The sequence below is a fragment of the Argopecten irradians genome, chromosome 8 (genome assembly GCF_041381155.1).
Source record: "Argopecten irradians isolate NY chromosome 8, Ai_NY, whole genome shotgun sequence".
Lineage (NCBI taxonomy): Eukaryota > Metazoa > Mollusca > Bivalvia > Pectinida > Pectinidae > Argopecten > Argopecten irradians.
The window spans coordinates 40,760,101-40,779,500 of NC_091141.1; the positions used below are offsets into that span (position 1 = coordinate 40,760,101).

At 34.8% G+C, this 19,400-nt stretch overlaps 1 protein-coding gene across 1 annotated transcript; it reads left to right on the plus strand.

Annotated features, from left to right (window-relative positions):
* The first annotated feature begins 589 nt into the window (after nt 1–589).
* On the plus strand, nt 590–19,049 carry LOC138329003 (uncharacterized). Its single transcript, XM_069275703.1, has 3 exons — nt 590–1,075; nt 6,163–6,710; nt 18,060–19,049. Exons 1-3 carry the CDS (start codon nt 1,045–1,047, stop codon nt 18,183–18,185), a joined length of 705 nt encoding a protein of 234 aa, XP_069131804.1. The 5' UTR covers nt 590–1,044; the 3' UTR covers nt 18,186–19,049.
* The last annotated feature ends 351 nt before the right edge of the window (nt 19,050–19,400 follow it).

Below are 19,400 nucleotides of genomic sequence, written 5' to 3' on the forward strand. Positions count from 1 at the left end.
TTATGTCATGGCACGAAATAAAAAAGAAAACATTTATGTAGATGGTTACATATAAAACTGTAGTACATAATGATTGTGTATGATATTTTGATAACGGTCATTATCTTGGTCGGACATGTCGTAAATAGCCAGTAAATAGCCCGAGAAAATACATACGTTTATCTTTAAATTATTTCAGCAATAGAGTAAACAACCTTTGGTACAAACAAATGATTAAACAAAACCGATATGACAATGCTTAATAAATGCTAAAGTATCTTGAAAAAGATTTATCTGAAAAAAGTAACTAAAAATGGAGGTAGGATATTGAATTTTCTAAGAATGGCAATATCTTTAAAAGCCATTATACCTATACAACGTCGTCAAACACCATTATTACATTAACTATTTTCAATAGCCATTTGGTCATTTATATACATTACAACCAAAGAACATGTTTCAAAAGATGCCATTAAAACTAAATTATCTTCAAATACACAAAAAGAAAAAAAAATAGTAAGAGTTACATCCCTTGGTTCCTGCTACCCGCTCCCGATGCAGCGGCTGAAGCAGACTGGTGCACCCCTGGTGAACGCCATGGTGACATTATGGCTTACCATCAGCTCCCCGTACTGAAAGGCACCAGCGATCGATCGCTCGACTCTGGAGAAAGCTAATGCTTTGGTTCTCTGGAAGCACGTGCATTAGTATTATCTAGTGGTACAACTTTCAACTGATGTTCGTGTAGCTTCATCTCGACAGTGTCAAGTGTTCACATAGTGTTACTCGAAGTGGAATTACTATTGTTGATAAATTGATTGTGATTTCAGCGGACTGCAAGTATATGGCGGCTAGCGTTGGCTCGCTAAGCGAGCATTTCTGTTTCCATATCGATGCCTGAATGATAACATAAGATGAGGTGAGACATCATGAGCGGAGATTTATTCCGTTGTGTTGTTGTTGTGTCTGTGATTCACGTAGAACAGGAGTTACAATGAAGTCCAGATCGTCAACCGTGAGTTTGTCGTCTGCTCATTTGGCGCCAAATGTTCTGGAATACCAGGCATGGCAGTAGAGATACAACAGTGGCGGGAAGGTATGTATCTAGCATGTGTCATCATCTTGTACACCAATTATGACGTCATCGTTTCATTGTATCGTAACACCAGTATTGATGATATTTACGTTTTGAATTGTTCTTTGAAATGTTAAGAATATTGAGTCATTATAATGGTAACGAGTTGCGTAAGCAAAACAAATCTCAACTCTGATTTATATGTAGAGTCTAGTATTGCAAACATTCAAACAGCAGGCACGAATCTAACGTATATTTTTTTCTTCCAAGTAAAAGTATATTCCTTTGGCATATTATTTCGTATCGTATAAGGATTTTGTTGCAGTAAATTACGTATACATATATTTACCCCGACGCACGTGTATTAATGTTTATCTCACATGTGTAGTTTTGTTTACCTCGCACCTGTAGTTAGGTTTCCCTCACACGTGAAGTTAGCTTTACCTCACATATGTAGTTAGAATAACCTCAAACGTTTACCTCACACGTGTAGATATGTTTACCTCAAATCTTTAGTAATTTTTACCACACAAGTGTAGTATTGTAAACCACACAAGTGTAGTTATGTTTACCCTACACGTGTAGTTATGTTTACCTTACACGTGTGGTTTTGGTTATCTCACACATGTAGTAAGGTTACCTCACATGTGTAGTTATGTTTGCCTCATACGTGTAGTTATGTTTACCTCATACGTGTAGTTATGTTTACCTCATACGTGTAGTTATGTTTACCTCACACGTGTAGTTATGTTTATCCTCATACGTGTAGTTATGTTTACCTCATACGTGTAGTTATGTTTACCTCATACGTGTAGTTATGTTTACCTCATACGTGTAGTTATGTTTACCTCATACGTGTAGTTATGTTTACCTCATACGTGTAGTTATGTTTACCTCATACGTGTAGTTATGTTTACCTCATACGTGTATTTGTTACCTCATACGTGTAGTTATGTTTACCTCATACGTGTAGTTATGTTTACCTCATACGTGTAGTTATGTTTACTCATACGTGTAGTTATGTTTACCTCACACGTGTAGTTATGTTTACCTCAACGTGTAGTTATGTTTACCTCACACGTGTGTTTATCTCACACATGTTAGTTACCTCACAGTGTAGTTATGTTTACTTCACACATGTGTAGTTATGTTTACCTCATACGTGTAGTTATGTTTACCTCATACTCGTGTAGTTATGTTTACCTCATACGTGTAGTTATACAACGTGTACGTGTAGTATGTTTACCTCAACGTGTAGATATGTTTACCTCATATGTGTAGTTATGTTTACCTCACACGTGTAGTTATGTTTACCTCATACGTGTAGATATGTTTACCTCATACGTGTAGTTATGTTTACCTCATACGTGTAGTTATGTTTACCTCACACGTGTAGTTATGTTTACCTCATACGTGTAGTTATGTTTACCTCATACGTGTAGTTATGTTTACCTCACACGTGTAGTTATGTTTACCTCACACGTGTAGTTATGTTTACCTCACACGTGTAGTTATGTTTACCTCACACGTGTAGTTATGTTTACCTCACACGTGTAGTTATGTTTACCTCACACGTGTAGTTATGTTTACCTCACTCGTGTAGTTATGTTTACTTCACACGTGTAGTTATATTTACCTCACACGTGTAGTTATGTTTACCTCCTACGTGTAGTTATGTTTACCTCAACGTGTAGTTATGTTTACCTCACACGTTTAGTTATGTTTACCTCACACGTGTAGTTATGTTTACCTCATACGTGTAGATATGTTTACCTCATACGTGTAGTTATGTTTACCTCACACGTGTAGTTATGTTTACCTCACACGTGTAGTTATGTTTACCTCATACGTGTAGTTATGTTTACCTCATACGTGTAGTTATGTTTACCTCATACGTGTAGTTATGTTTACCTCATACGTGTAGTTATGTTTACCTCATACGTGTAGTTATGTTTACCTCACACGTGTAGTTATGTTTACCTCATACGTGTAGTTATGTTTACCTCATACGTGTAGTTATGTTTACCTCATACGTGTAGTTATGTTTACCTCATACGTGTAGTTATGTTTACCTCATACGTGTAGTTATGTTTACCTCACTACGTGTAGTTATGTTTACTTCATACGTGTAGTTATGTTTACCTCATACGTGTAGTTATGTTTACCTCACACGTGTAGTTATGTTTACCTCACACGTGTAGTTATGTTTACCTCATACGTGTAGTTATGTTTACCTCACACGTGTAGTTATGTTTACCTCATACGTGTAGTTATGTTTACCTCACACGTGTAGTTATGTTTACCTCACACGTGTAGTTATGTTTACCTCACACGTGTAGTTATGTTTCCTCATACGTGTAGTTATGTTTACCTCATACGTGTAGATTATGTTTACCTCACACGTGTAGTTATGTTTACCTCACACGTGTAGTTATGTTTACCTCACATACGTGTAGTTATGTTTACCTCATACGTGTAGTTATGTTTACCTCACACGTGTAGTTATGTTTACCTCACACGTGTAGTTATGTTTACCTCACTCGTGTAGTTATGTTTACCTCACACGTGTAGTTATATTTACCTCATACGTGTAGTATGTTTACCTCACGTGTAGTTATGTTTACCTCACATGTAGTTATGTTTACCTCACACGTGTAGTTATGGTTATGTAAGTTTATTTACCTTCACATCTGTAGTATATGTTTACCTCACAATGTGTATTATGTTTACTTCACACGTGTAGTTATGTTTACGTCACACGTGTAGTTATGTTTACCTCACATGTGCAGTTAGTTTACTTACTCACACGTTTAGTTAGGTTTACCTCACATCTGTAGTTATTTTTACCTCACATATGTAGTTATGTGTACTTACACGTGTAGTTATGTTTACCTCACACGTGTAGTTATGTTTACCACGAACGTGTAGTAATGTTTACTTTACACGTGTAGCTAGGTTCACCTCACACATTAAGTTAGGTTTACTTCACACGTGTAGGAAGGTTTACATCACACGTGTAGTTATGTTTATTTCACACGTGTAGTTATGTTTACATATCACATCACCATTTAATCACGTTTTGTCATATACAACTGTAAAATACGTAGTTGGTTTATGCCACAAATGTGAAACAACCTTACGGTACATGTCTGATTAGTGATGTATTAATTATGTGTAAGTATAGGTTAATCTTACGTATGGATTAATGTTTTGACATGTAAACTATTATTGACCTGATATAGATTATTCGATAATGACCTCCTGGTAGGTGTAGTATTATTGTATGTAATAAGATTTACTCAGCACATGCGGTATATTTATCTCACATGTGTAATTAAGTTACACGGTGCAGTGACACATATATTGGTATGTTAATTAAGTTCCTGTTTTGTCCTAACATCAAAGGTTGTAGAACTGGTCTATTTATGTATAAAGCGGACGATTCGTTATTCTAGACGGAAATGATTTGTTATGTAAAACTGTACATCAATGTTGAATGAATTATTCTGTATCACGGTATTGATCGCTCTACCTTTATCACAAAATCATACAATTGAATCGGTGAATAGTGCATGAGTCTATACTATCGGAATTCGAAACTGAAAATGGATTTTCAAATCTTTGGAATAAATTTGAATAAATTGGTTTGGTTTGTTTAATTGTATTTCCTATGTATAACAGTATCAGTTAACGAAGTTGCAGTTTTAGGAGGTGATAAAAAGTCGGAGTACCCGGGAAAAATCATCAACCTGCGGTCAGGACCTGGCAACTGCCCCACATGCGATTCGAACTCTAAACCAGAGATAGAGGGCTAATATTAATATGTCAAGTAATCTAAACCATTCAACCACCGCGAGATGAAGTCCAATTTATCGAAATATATTGTAATGGGTTGTTTTCTTCACTTCAGCTGTGTTTTCAGTCTAATTATCGTCTTGTATTTTGGAATGTTTACGAGCTTTAATTGCCGCACAGACCATTCTATTATTTATTCTAATGTTTGTTCGCAATGAGAAATCGACTGGTGTTTCCAATGTGTAAATCCCACCAGATTGCTTGGCAGTTTTCGTGTCTAGTGCTCCTCCCGAAATCGTGATAAATGCTGATCTACAAACAAAATCAGCTTGATTCTATTTCAAATTGATTGGTCTTCACAAATGTCGACTCATGTCTCGGCCACATTTAACTAGATTTGGTGCCACAAACAAACCATTAGGGAGAGATATTCACATGATAGCTGCTTGATAATAAATTTTACTCCATCGCTTTGATCCAGGGCTTGTAACACATACAATACACACCACGTCGTGTATACAAAGATCCGAATTGGCACGCGGACTACAATATATACTCCTATTGACAAATTAAGTAGTACAATAACATTCTAGGTTATATTTCACTGTTTATCTATCAACGTCTTATCAATAGACTAGAAGGTTATTTAAGGATGCCATATCACTGTGTACTGAGTTCATATTTACTGTAATGTCCTTTTGTGATAGCGATGCTCTTGTTTACCTTGTAGTGCAACCCCACTGAAACAAACCACTACAGAAAATGAGCAGCGTGCCACAATCGGTCACATTATAACAGGCAAACTGCATGTAGTCGGAGTAAAAAGTGTAATAATATGTAAGAAAATCAATCATTTTTTACCGGATAATCTAGTTGAACAGTTATTGAAATGTTGAACTTCTATGGCCTTATTTTAAATGAATGTAATCTTTTCTCATTAAAGATGCACAACACAGTGACACAGTGTCGACAAATAGACGCTGTTCCATTGGTGGCAGCCATGTTGATTATGAAAGTAGATTTTTAATTATTTTCAAAATGGATGCTCTCGTATAACATCCAAGGTCAAAGTATGCTATGCTATTTACATCCAAGGTAATCCGAATGTCGATTTAGAAGTACAATACAACTCCCCCTGAAATACCACCCGACGTTTATTTTACTTTTAGGGAAAGTTTTAATTATATAACATTTTCAGAATTATTTTCTAGAAATCAACATCTTCTAGACCCAGATATACATGTATTTAATGTATTTGTTAATTAGTTTATTTCTCAATTGGCATTTTAACTGCTGTTTTGATATTTTGACAGGTTCCCGTGCCCCGCCCCCTCCATATTTAGAGGCTCTGGCTTATCCTCTAACGTCCCTTCCTGAGGCCAACGATTCTACAGCAGAAAATATCGAGCTCAAAAAGTGTTCAGAAATCCAAGATGGCGGAACATCTTTATACCCAACTGCTCTATTATCGAAATCTTCACGATCTAACAGTATATGCTCGGGGTGTAGTGCAGCACGGTCAAACTCGCCAATCAGATGTCACGCTAATAATGACCAACCACTCTCGTGCAGAGGCTCGTGTGAGTCGTGCGTGCAAGAGAGTTCAGAGGAAGTGACGTCATTTATGTCGAAAAAGCAGTGTCTTAGTCACAATTCAATAGCGTCTAATAAACTGACTGGATCCCCAGGGTCAATAAAGACTTGTAGGTCCTACTCACCACAGCCCGGCCCCAGCGGCTACAACGGAAATAAAGGGAAGGGCCGGGCTACCTCTACTGTTAAATTCATCAATGGGACTGTCAACTATAAAGCGGGTGCCACCAGTGATAGTTCAGACAACATATATTCTACAAATTGTACCGTAAGTAGCCTTTAATACCGGCTTAGGATTATAAAACAATCTTTAACGTTCTGCATAGTTGCTAATATTCGCGGTAATTTTAATTTCACTAAATTCGTGAATTCATCCAAATTACCAAACTCATTGGTTTTACATATCGTAGCCTGTCACGTGAATAACGCTTTTAAGTGCTACAAGAATTATTCATGAAAAACCTTCCACGAATAAGTTCCCAACAGTAAATTGCAAGGCGCAAGTTTGTTTCATAATCTTGGGACCGGATTCCTAAATTTAGCATCGTCGACATCAGGGTTCCATCAAGAGAGGATCTGACTCTTAATTGGTGAATTGTCTAGTTGTCTATTGTCAACCTAGTTCTTCTTAGTGACCCACGCATTTTACCAGGATAACGGGTATCATCAATCCGTGCTTGTATACAAAGTGAATGTAGATATTTGTGTCACTAGTTGTTGTGCTCTGACGTTGTTCTGTTCTCACAAACACGTGACGTAACAGTAAGTGCCTTCCCATTAGACCTGATACGTTAATCAATCCCAGAGTGCATTGCGGTCCCTTGAATAAGCGCAATGAACCATGGGAAAGATTGCTGATTCATTTGCATATATAACTACTGTATCATTTCTGCAGTCATTTTGAATAAGAATGTTCTTAGTTTAATATCCCCTTGTCAGTAAAATATTAAGTCGCCTATTTATGAAATTGTAGTGTTATCGACTTCAATCAGAACCCGGTTATTCCAGATTTCAAGAAAATGTTCTTAGATTCACAAGTGATATTCATGATCTTTTGTTCCAATGACAATACCTTCAGTTCGTTCAGCTTATCGTCTGCTAATTAGACTTTGCATACTGATATTTTGTACTGTTCGACTAGCATAACCTAAAGCTTTGACACATACATTTACGAGTACAATTTACATTAATTTTCCATCATGTCTTTGCAACATGAAACCCATTGTGTAAAGGAGTTTGTTTTGACGCCTACAAAAACAGCTCGTATTTGCTACAAAGCGGATCTGTCAACATCGCCTCTTCACGACTTATTATCAATAGTTTTCTCATCAGGGTTATTTATAAATCTGAACAAATACGTAGTAGAAAATCAATTCCGATATTCTGAGAAACCATTACTTAGCAAAGTACATTGCAAATATAGACCCATCATATGGTATTGGTTAAGGTCTGGTGTATACGATGTTAGCGTTTTTAGGTTATTGTCGGGGGATTTAAACACTATTTTATCATTTTGTTATCATTAATTTAGCTAATGTCGTATTTCTGTCGTTGCCCGACGTTTTATCGAATCCATGATCCAAACAAGAAATCGGTTAAACGTCGGCAAAATAAGAACAGTATCACAGATAGGACAAAATTTCAAAAAAATGTACAAGAGGAATAGGACCAAGTGTTTCGGATAAGATGTATATTCTTTGATAGATAATGCGTTAGATATTCATAACACACATAGTTTGTGTGATATTTTCAAAGAGTCACTCAGAAAATTCGGAATTCCACGGGTTAGGATTGAATTATGAAAAATAACGTAGACCGTCCTTGTAACGTCATACGTTTGTTATGTCACGACTAGAATCCTGGTAAACGTATGTTATTTCTTCGAACGTATGTATTTAACTAAATTCTGACATCGGTCTAGATCTACGATCCAATATATATTTCGTCTGGAAGCTTTTAGAGTGTATACTTGACTTCTGCCAATCTTAAGATACAATTTGTTGTTGTTATTTCTTTCATTACCACCAGTATAAATTTAGCATAATAATCTAATACATGTTTCATGTGGTTGAGCAAAGTTCAAAAATGCAGAAAGAAACAAGTATGATACCTTGTGACGTCATATTGCTTGTCATCGTTGACCTCTGACCCAGTTTCCCCAACAGTAGAGAAGTAGTCATATAATGTTGGACACCTTAACCACGCGGCCATCATTGCACCTTCTTCTTTGTGACCTACTCTGCATGAATTGGAAGACATTGCATGTCAACATTCGCGATAATATTATTTCATTTTGTCCCAAATTTTGCCTGCTGTCTCTATTGCATGATCGTAAAAGGTGACTAAATTTAAGGTTTTATTGTTTCCTTCATTCCTAACTTACTTATTTCTTCCTAGCGTTTTCTTTGACACTGTATAATATTTTACCGTCGAGTTCAGTGCTCGTCCCTTTGAGGAAGGTTCTGGGTTCTGTCCCCTGACCGAGAATTAACGTAATCGTAGAAAGTGGTAATTTCTTCTCCTGTTTAGCGCTCAGCATTAAGGCAGTGGGACGATTGGTTTGCCTGTTGTCAGTATAATTTTAACGGATGGGATGTGTTTGTTCCGTGTCGCTGGCGGCAAGCTTCAGTGAGATAGCACTAACTATTGCTAATATCGCATTTATGACATTTGTTCTGACGCATCTTGTAAGAATCCTAACTAATGCTAAATATCTTAAACATAAATACATGTAATCAAACACCAAATGCCGGAATAAACAATTACCATAGAAAGGTCCCGATAAAGAAAATTTCAGCTAGCTGCCCATAGAGTGGCAGTTTGATGTATTGTTAGCTATTTACACACACTGATATCGTATACGGTCTTTAAAACATATCATTATTTTGAAAGTAAACGGGTTTTATCTAAACAATCTTTTTTTTTGTAATGCGTAATGTCATCAACCTCTGTTATCTAATAGAAAATATTATGCGGTCTTTGAAATCAATAATCAATATTTTAATTGTGTTTTTTTTTTTTTGTAATGCGTAATGTCACCAGTATGTTATCCTATCCAAGATAATAGTGTGTATGTAAATGTAGCACCTATTTGACTAGAATTACCACTTGAGGTCGTATTATTTCATGTTCTAAGCTTAATTACGTCTTCATAGAACAGCATTACCATGATTTGTAGCCGATAAAATATCCAAGGACTGTAAAAACTCTCTTCCACAGGGCCCTCTTGCGTATACGTAGCTCCAGCATAAGAATGTTAAAAATCTTTTCAAAGACATTATATTGAATTATTATTTGACTGCATACCGCACACGATATAGTAATAGATGATAAATCGATGACATTATTTTGACTGCATATCGCACACGATATAGTGATTAAATTGAATAATAACAAAAATCACTAATTTTCCTTATTTTATTACATCTAATACCTCGCAAGGGCCCCAACGTGGAAGGTTGAACTTGTTGGGCAATAGTCTTGTAACTTCACAATGGTGTTGCATACCTTTCTCCATTATAACATGCACTCCTCTCCCGCCCCTTTCTTTCTATTTCGCTACCAAGATAAATCACATTCCTCCGTCGGCATACAGATAGAATATACTTATTTGTGACTCAAAAAGAAATCAAAGATGTTTGTATTAATTTTAATTACTTATCTTTCTAATTACTTTGCCAATTTTGTATAAAAACAAAGTTGATAACTTTTGCCATGTAGAAAAAATAGAATGTTTCTTATTCCTTTTTCGGGAAGATAAGTTTTGAGAAAAGTGTGTTTTATTATGCATATCATGTTTATATATGATACTGATAAATGGAGCAGTTAGATTAAAGTTTGAAGATTGTTGGGGAAAAAAATCGAAAATTATGTAATAAAAAAACCACTCAAGTAGTGTTACAGTATATCTTGTGTTCAAAAATCACAGAACAACCACAATTCTTTCAATGCCATATATATGTGTGCAATAGCAGTAAAAACTACTTTTCGTTTTGGTGAATTGTAGAAAGTGGCACCACTTCCAAATCATTTATCGTCTGATTCTCGATCAAATACGCAGGGATAATGGTACTGTAGGATGGCACATGGCTATCGATTTGAAACCCTAGCGGAATGATATGGGTACGAATTAATCAAAAACGCTTCAACTCATCGATTCGTGTGAAAATTACCTCAATACGCTTATAATACAATTCAGTGCCATATTCTCAAATTCCTCTAAGTCATTCAGAGAAGGGTTATACATATATGTAACCCCGTTTCTATTCCGCCATCGAAGGTTTGCTCAACCTTTTAATCTCCTGAAAGGTCATGACAAGCATAGATCGATGGGAAATTCAGAGGTACTTCCAGAAAATGGAAGCCATTAGGAATGTGTCAACTGACTGTCGTCTGCTCGCGGAGGGCTCGCGACAAATGGTGACAGAGAACTCAATATAATTATAGCACAACCGCCATATTTATAGGTTTAATGTTTAAAATGGAGAAAATCAATAGATACAAAATTCTCTCTCGTACCAGCTGTGATCCTGATGCTAATACTAGTTTGTATAGTGGTAATCAGAGAAATGTGCCAAAACGTCCCTAAGAATGTCGATGGAAATATCTTCATATCCGAGATTTATTATGGAGACATTCCATTCTGTCACAGCTTTAGCAAATGTTCAAGGCCCGGTGTCATATACAATTTTGACCCAGTTAAATATTCCCTGAGGTGAAAATTATATGGGGTCCGAATTTCATGGATCACCACTATACGTATTTTTTTTCTCAGAAAAAAATATTTTCCCTCAATTTAGCTATCGATTTTAAAAGTACAATGTGTATGACGATAAAAGATAAATGCTCAATTATGTTTAGTGAGTTACTGCGTAGCATGAAGTATTCGTATGTACTTTATTTCTTGGTTTGAAGGGTTCAAATAAATACTAGTAATCATATTGATGAAGAAAAAACCAAACTTTAGTTAAGAAATGCAAACATGTACTTAAAATATCTATTCAATAAGGAATCGGCAATAGTGAAATAAAAATGAGTTTATTTAAGAGCAATCATCACTGATTGACACTGCTTGAGATACATTCCAGCATGCAGTTTACTTTTTAGATGCCTTCAGAATGTCTTTAAATATGTGTATTGATTGAGCAGAATAACCCGTATCTTCCACTGCAGGCGTTCGTGTAATGAAAGTGTATACTTATACGTTTTAGGATTATGTACAATTTTAATTTGCATATATCCCTTGATTATCGTTATCGATTATGACGTCATTATTTCGTGAACAATTTTTCTAAAAATATGACATTACATTAAAAATAATGTAAGAACCAGTTCCTACTAGCAGTGGCGGGTAGCTCTAATATGTAAATACAGAATAGTACAAAATTAATAAGGACTTGATAATTGAAGCATGTTCGTTTCTTAAAGACATTACACTGTATCTATCTTATTTTAACTCCCATACACAGTAACTCTGGGTATGTTTAATGAATATCTGTGACGGTAATCCATTTACAAATGTAGATCTGCCCCGATGCGGCTGCTTTACTATATAGGTATACTATGGAGTATGACCACACATTTCCAAGACAATGTGTCTCGGTCTCAACGAGAGCGTTTCTCAAACTTTGGTAATATACTTCCCTCTTGTATGTTTAATTTTGTCGCATATTTACATATATTCATATTCGCCTTTTGTGTAGCTTCCCGGTCAATTCCTCAAGGATTTGGACGACTGGCTGATAGCCACGATAAAAGTTCAAAGCTGTCGTCTGCTCGCATATGAACGATCGTTGACCAGTATAACAAGGTATATATTCACGCCATAATCAAACTAGTCAATGTTACAAGCTATTGATAATTTATCAGTGTTTTATTAATTTGCTTGCACCAGAGCAATAGTGGTAACCGCATTATTCCCGTTTTTACATTTTCACATTTTCAAAATCCAATAATGCACAAATTATTGATGGTTTATCATCAATTCGAGGATGTTCATAGCACTCACTAGCTGTTTTCATCGGTATAATAGGATGTTTGTACATTATTGGTGCACGAATCGCAGTATCGCGTGGATATATAATAAATTAATGGGCGCCTACACAATACAGCGGATCATGGTGGACCGAGAAGTATTTCGTGGAAAGTTGTGGACAATTAATCATGTCCAATTTATGACAACCAGTCGCTGAACGAGTGGTTTGTCCACTTTCCGGGTGGGCTGTACTGTAATTGTCATGGTATGTGTGATAAGTGATACGTTTTTGGGACTTCTAAGAAAACACTTATAGCTACATATATTCTTGAAATACACAAGTTTTGGTGTGCAATTATTTTAACAATGAACTGACAAATAAGTTAATTATCAAATAGAAGACAAACACAATATTGATATTTACCAAGACTAAATTTTAATTGAAAATATCCAATCAATATTCAATCAATAACAACCTAAATTATAATACTTAGCCTTCAATGGGAATATTAAACTATATTTGAATATACTTTTAACCTAATAGGAATGGCAGAAGTTGGCCAAAGCTTCAACATGAGACTTAAAAACAGCTAATATTAAAATGGAAACTGGGAACAGAAAATTCCACAAAATAGAAGCTGTTGTATATAATAGACTTACAAATTCTATATCAGCATTTTCCTGTTGCTTCAAGTGAAACACCGCCAAATGACAACATTAAATGTTGTCACCGCCAACAGAAATGCGTTACAGTCAGGACAATTCCAAGTAAAAAAGGCCAAAATATCAATAAATTGCTGCGTAAAGCCATATAAAAAATGGCATAAAAAATGCAAAAATAACAAGATGTACCATACAAATGAGTGCCAAGCCATATCAAAATTGGCATATAAAATGCTAAAATAACAAGATGCACAATACAAATAAGTGCCTAAATAACAAATATGAGCTGTTGTGAATTGTATTTTCTTCCTGTCACAAGATTGAATTGATTTTAATTACATTGCAGTTATGCACCATTTTCTCTCAAACAATAATTAATATTCAAAACTATACATAATATTTTGTCAAGAATTAAGTTCCCTTTTTTGGCAAACAAATCTATGGTAGCAAATATTGTGCACCTTCCCTGTACGTAAACTAGATTAAAAACGATTTTATCCACCTCCCAACCGGAGAGTTCCACTGCTACAGAAGGACGGAACGTAACTCTTTTGTCTTCATCTGATAAATTGAACTAATTGAGAGACCATTAGTTCTTAATATCATCCGTTCTCATGAAGTGAGTACTCTGCCGTTGAATACAGACTTACGTGCCTAGTGGTTCATTATTAATATTGTTTATATTATATGTTTTATTTGTTCGAGAAAATAACGTCTATTTATCGAAAAATTGCGTTACAGTAAAGACCTATCAACACAAACAGATCCTCTGTGATATTCAGATATTCAATATTGAATATAGCATTGTTTTGTAAACTTTTTTGTGTATATTTGCTGAAAGCATATAGAACCACTGAAAGTTTTATGTTGACAGACCATGATAACAAATCCAGTCATGTGAACTATTTCTTGCGGGACATTTATATTTTGTACTGGTGTGGTTCGGGAGCGGATGAAAAAAATTCCCTCTCTTCAAACGTGTTGGACTGGTTAATTGAATAGATTAATGTCATATTTCAAAACAATATTTAAGGACTCCCGTGGATGCAATATATTGCGTGTGTGAGGTGTGTGCGTATTTTTTGTCTCTTTGTAGTATTGGAACTTTAGCCCTTTTTATCGTGCTATCTCACTGAAGCATACCGCCAAACCTATTAGAGGCTCCGACGAAGTTTGTCTCATAGTTTCACCATGTCAAATTGCGTATCAAGCGCTCGTTATTTACGGTGGTACGGTACGCAGTGCAAAGGACCCACTCATCTGTCGTGATTTATTGTTTTCCCCGGTAGGTGGCGCGTGTTTTTGTGTACAGGATCAGAGTAGGGGCAAGATTGTCTATACAAAACCATTGTGTGACTAATTGCTTTCTCCCACTAGGTGGCGCCACGGTTGTTTTCTACTAATTACACTTCCGTGTTAACCTTTCTAATCAAGCTGTCATTCGCTGTCCAATCACATCTCTGCCAATGACAAAGTAACATGTCTGTTGTCATGGTTACACAGCTGCATCCTCTGCTGATTGGATACAAATACTTATTAACCGCTTCAGTACATTTTGATCTAAACCATCTATTTGACAGATATACACTCTATTCACTTGGTCTTAGTTTATCATTATTGGATGCTAAGACAATGAGAAAACACTATAATATTTATTGTTTTAGATGGATCAGGTTGAGCAATATTCATCATCTTACTTTATTTGTCGTCATGCGCCGTGCGCCGTGTGCCGTGCGTAAACTTTTCATTTAAACGACCTTTTTCTGTCTGTCTATTCATTGTACTAATTCTAAGGATATAAAAACTAGTCGTCTTGGATATCTTATCATCACACTTACAATCACTCGGAACACCTCGCCCACTAATGACGAGGTGGTCCGATTGTTAAACAATGCGAGATGCCCCACGGAGTCACGGAGAAGCCATGTTGCTCCGCCTAAATCAGATGACAGAAGTTATGACTTATGGTCAAATGTCATTAGCTGTGAGATCAAATACATTCTCAAGGAAACATTTCTATTTTCTTCCAGAAAGCTTTTGCCTTTTCACACTTAGTGTGTCTTAATCATCATCAGATTATAATTATGGAAGCCCAGATGTGCTACCTGTTGTTAATTTCTGTCCTGTCAGCGTCTGTTATATATTACATATTTGAGAATATTTACTGTAGTTAAATTTTATTTAAATATTACAATGTTCGTTAGTGTCTAAACCTACTGACTGCCATATATTAATGGATTTTTTCTATAGAACCACTCAGGTTGTGGAATTTGTCAATGTTTTACGTTATATGTTTCATAAGAAATGTAGAACAATACATTTATGCTATAGTTTGCTTATTGGTTATGTAAAAGAATTTGCCTGAGTGAATTGTCTCTTTAAATAAGCTTCAATTATTTTAGATATAATTAATTGGCGATAGGCGCAATAGGATTATTTCACTGCAGGTCCGCGTCACTGAGACACGTGAGCAAGGGACCTGACGCATGGGCAGAACGTTGACCAATTAATATATCATCTTTGATTGGTCATCATAATTAAGAAAGAATGTAAACAAGACATCTCATTGGCTAAATGGTTAATCTCAGGTTAATCTCATGTTTGGGGTATACAAGATTTCCGATGTTCGGTGTTGGGTCACTCTTGAAACATCGCCGAGCAATAAAGATCACGAAAAACTTAAAAAGGATTTCTTGTATACTTCAGGTGAGTCAAACATTGAACGGTAATCTATCACGCCGTATTTTTAGTTGAAATTTATTCTAGCTAAATATGGGCAATAAATTGATAGTTAAATTTTATTTTAAATATTACAATGTTCAGAAAATAAACGTTTCTCAAATAATTCTCAAATTCTGTAAGAGTAGGAATTGTGTAATTCCAAAACCAGTTTTGGCAGTAAGCTGTAACAACAAAGAAAATAGGATTTGTAGGATGTAAAGTCTAGATTAGATAAATCACAAATAAAATGCAATCAAGCCGGCTGACACATGTTCCTGACACAAAAATTTGTAAAGATTATTATTACAGCTAACATTCCGGAATGAATTAATTGGTAACAGTATGTCGAACCAAAAGACTTTGAATTGGACTTAAAGGGACAATTCAGTCTAAGAGAACATTAATATTTAAAATAAAATTTAACTATCAATTTATTGCCCATATTTAGCTAGAATAAATTTCAACTAAAAATACGGCGTGATAGAACCACTCCGATTCCAGATTTACTGTAACGTGATAGTATTTTCGTGTGTGATTCATTTCGGCGTATTTCGTCGCCGACTAGAATTCGCTTAAAGAAATCTCCACATAATTAATAATTCAGCTACATGTACAAGTAAAGTAGAGCATTTTACCGTTAAATCGTGAAATTATTTAATGAACCAAGATAATACGCAGTACCAAAGTACGCAATCCTAATATATTCCCCATTCGCATTTTAACACAAAAACTCTATTACATGGCTGCGACCATTGTGATGAAAAAAATAGATACATATTTATTGCAATGTATATCAGACTACATATCTGAAACTAAAATATTTTTTTAGTTTTTTTTTTCTACGGTGATAGGTTGAGGAGATACACTAACATAATATTCATTCAAGATGTAATCTTAAATGTTAAAATATTTTGTTCATAATTATACCATACCGGATTTGGATGGAGATGACTGATATAAGCTTTGCCTGATGCCAAATTGATTGGATCACGGGTTTGTTTGGATCATGGGTTTGTTTGGATCATGGGCTTGCTTGGATCATTGGTTTGTTCGGATCAAGGGTTTGTTTGGATCATGAGTTTGTTTGGATAATGGGTTTATTTGAATCATGAATTCTTAATATTATCGGTCTGTGGTGCTGTTGTAGAATGCCTCAGGAAATCACTCGGGCACAATTTTCTATACGTTGTTATAGGTTTCCAATTATTTTAAGGGTATACATATATTTATATATTATTTTTATCCAAAAGAAACAACGACCATTCTTAATATCTACTTTACCACTCGTAAGACGTCAAATTCATAATTTGTAGACTTGCCATATAATTTTCCTTCGAAAAGACCATCATATCCATAAGTGAAAAAAATGTCTCGCTGTAATTTATTATAAGGTTCAGTTTTATTGCCTAGTATGTAAGTGATATAAAAAGTAAGATAAAATGCATACAGATGTTTTAATAATGGTTTGAATCATTATCTGTCTAAAAGTCTTTTGAGCTACAATATTGCACCTAGTGCTGTTGTTGATCTGAATTTGAATAACTATTGGGGTAGCGTTCGAAAAGAAACGAAAATGACTGATATCAATTTAATCAATAGTACATGGCCATATAAAAAGTGATATCTAAAGTAATACGAATCTTACTAATCAACGTCTAGTTAAATAAAACAGAACAAAATTGTTAGTCAACATTTTATTAGTCCAAGCAATATGACTATTTTTTCCACATATCCACCTTAAAATGATTTAAGATGGTTCATCATTTAAAGAACTAGCTACAAACAAGTTTATGATTTTTACCTGGAGCAAACACTAATTTATATTTTAGTGTATTATTACAGTGCCTTTTTGCTTTTATTGATCTCAATGTTTGTTAATTCTGTTTAACAACAGTTGTCTTCTTGTGACATCGATTATTTTATATTTTTAATATTTGACGTCGTATTGATATCGTTGGTGATCGCAATTCTAAAATGGATATTTCTTCACATGTATTTCACGTTTAGGCCGTTCACGTTAAATTTACTTTTGCCCCAGTTTACGTGAAATTCTCGTTAAGAAATCTTGCCTGTGTGTACTAACTATATTCATAAAATAAATTACATTTATAAATATATTTATTTATTATCATATTTTGAAATGCATGCATTGCAACATATATTGGACTACCTACATATATTCAACACGTCGAAATAAAACACTACATCCTTTAATATCAATTTAATTACGTACATATAATTTTGTTTATATTTTTATAGACATCACTGAACGAGACAGAGGAGGAACCTAACAACAGTGCAGCTGACCGTGGAACTCTCTACTGCGCATGCGGGATACTTATATCAATAATTACACTCGTCCTTCTTCTTGTCAACTTCGCGTAATCAATGACGTCATGCACATGTGACCTTTAAGAACCAATCAAAAGAAAGCTAACTTCTTCAGTCGGAGGGTTTGTTTTTATTTTTCTACAGAATATAAATTTGTCCCGCCAAGGTTACGGTTTCATGGATATTTTTCTAGCATACCTTGCTTTGTTTCCTTTTGGATATTCCGTGTTATCATTAAAACCTCATATGAAAAAAATGAAAATTCCCTTTTGACAGGGTTTCATTAAATCATTTTCATGATAACGGAAATGTCCCAGGATTTAGTCTGAGAATACCGTTTACTTCCTCCTTGCATTCATTAATGATTTTTTTTTATATAATTGTCAAATAATTTCCAACTTTATATGAATAATACTCATTTTTTTATAAATTTGAAATTAATATTTTAGATAAATCCACATTAAAGACATTAGTTGTATTAAGGGGAACCAAAACGACGAATGGGTTCGAATGAGCATCGATATTATAATTCAGAATCAGAGTTTGGATTCGTGATTGCATCTTCTACCAGATACGTAACTATGACGTCATTCGTATGATGACATCATCCAATGTAGTTACGTCATTATGTGTAGTTTAATATCCATTGTTTATTGACCTGTTAATATTGCACTGTGATAATGTGCAAGACTAATAGACAGTCGAAAAATGTCTCAATAATCAAAACCATTTCTTGATTTCTCTTTTTCATAAGTGATTTAAATGTATTTATTGTACTGCGCACATTACACATTTGCTTTGCTTCTATGGTCCATGTTGTTCACATTGTTAATTAACTATACATTTCAATTGTTGGCGAATTTTGATCGTCCTTGATTGAAAACGTTATTACCTGAATACATTTCTATAAAATGATGATGATAATGTGCGTGTTTTTCTTCTTTTCTATGATCTGAGAATTTAGCTCACTCAATATAGAAACTTTGATTTTAATATTTCCTGATAAAATGATGACTGGCCTAAATTATAAGATAACCCTAAAGGATATTTAAATGCATACCAAAACTATGCCCTTGTCTGTTAAAAAATCGCCAAGTCCAAGAATGGAGTACAAAAATAAACAAATATGAGAATGGCTAAAAATACATTTACGAAATTTGATCAGCAGGCCTACTAAAAATGCATCTCTTATACAAGTCTTAATTAAAATCAGCATGGGTCATTGTTGGAATTGAGCAGCTGCTTCCCCTACATATATACACTCACTAT

Coding starts and splice junctions, on each gene's coding strand:
- LOC138329003 (XM_069275703.1), top strand. CDS start 1,045: ATGGCAGTAGAGATACAACAGTGGCGGGAAG. Junction 1,076..6,162: donor GATACAACAGTGGCGGGAAG/GTATGTATCTAG, acceptor ATATTTTGACAG/GTTCCCGTGCCCCGCCCCCT. Junction 6,711..18,059: donor TATATTCTACAAATTGTACC/GTAAGTAGCCTT, acceptor ATATTTTTATAG/ACATCACTGAACGAGACAGA.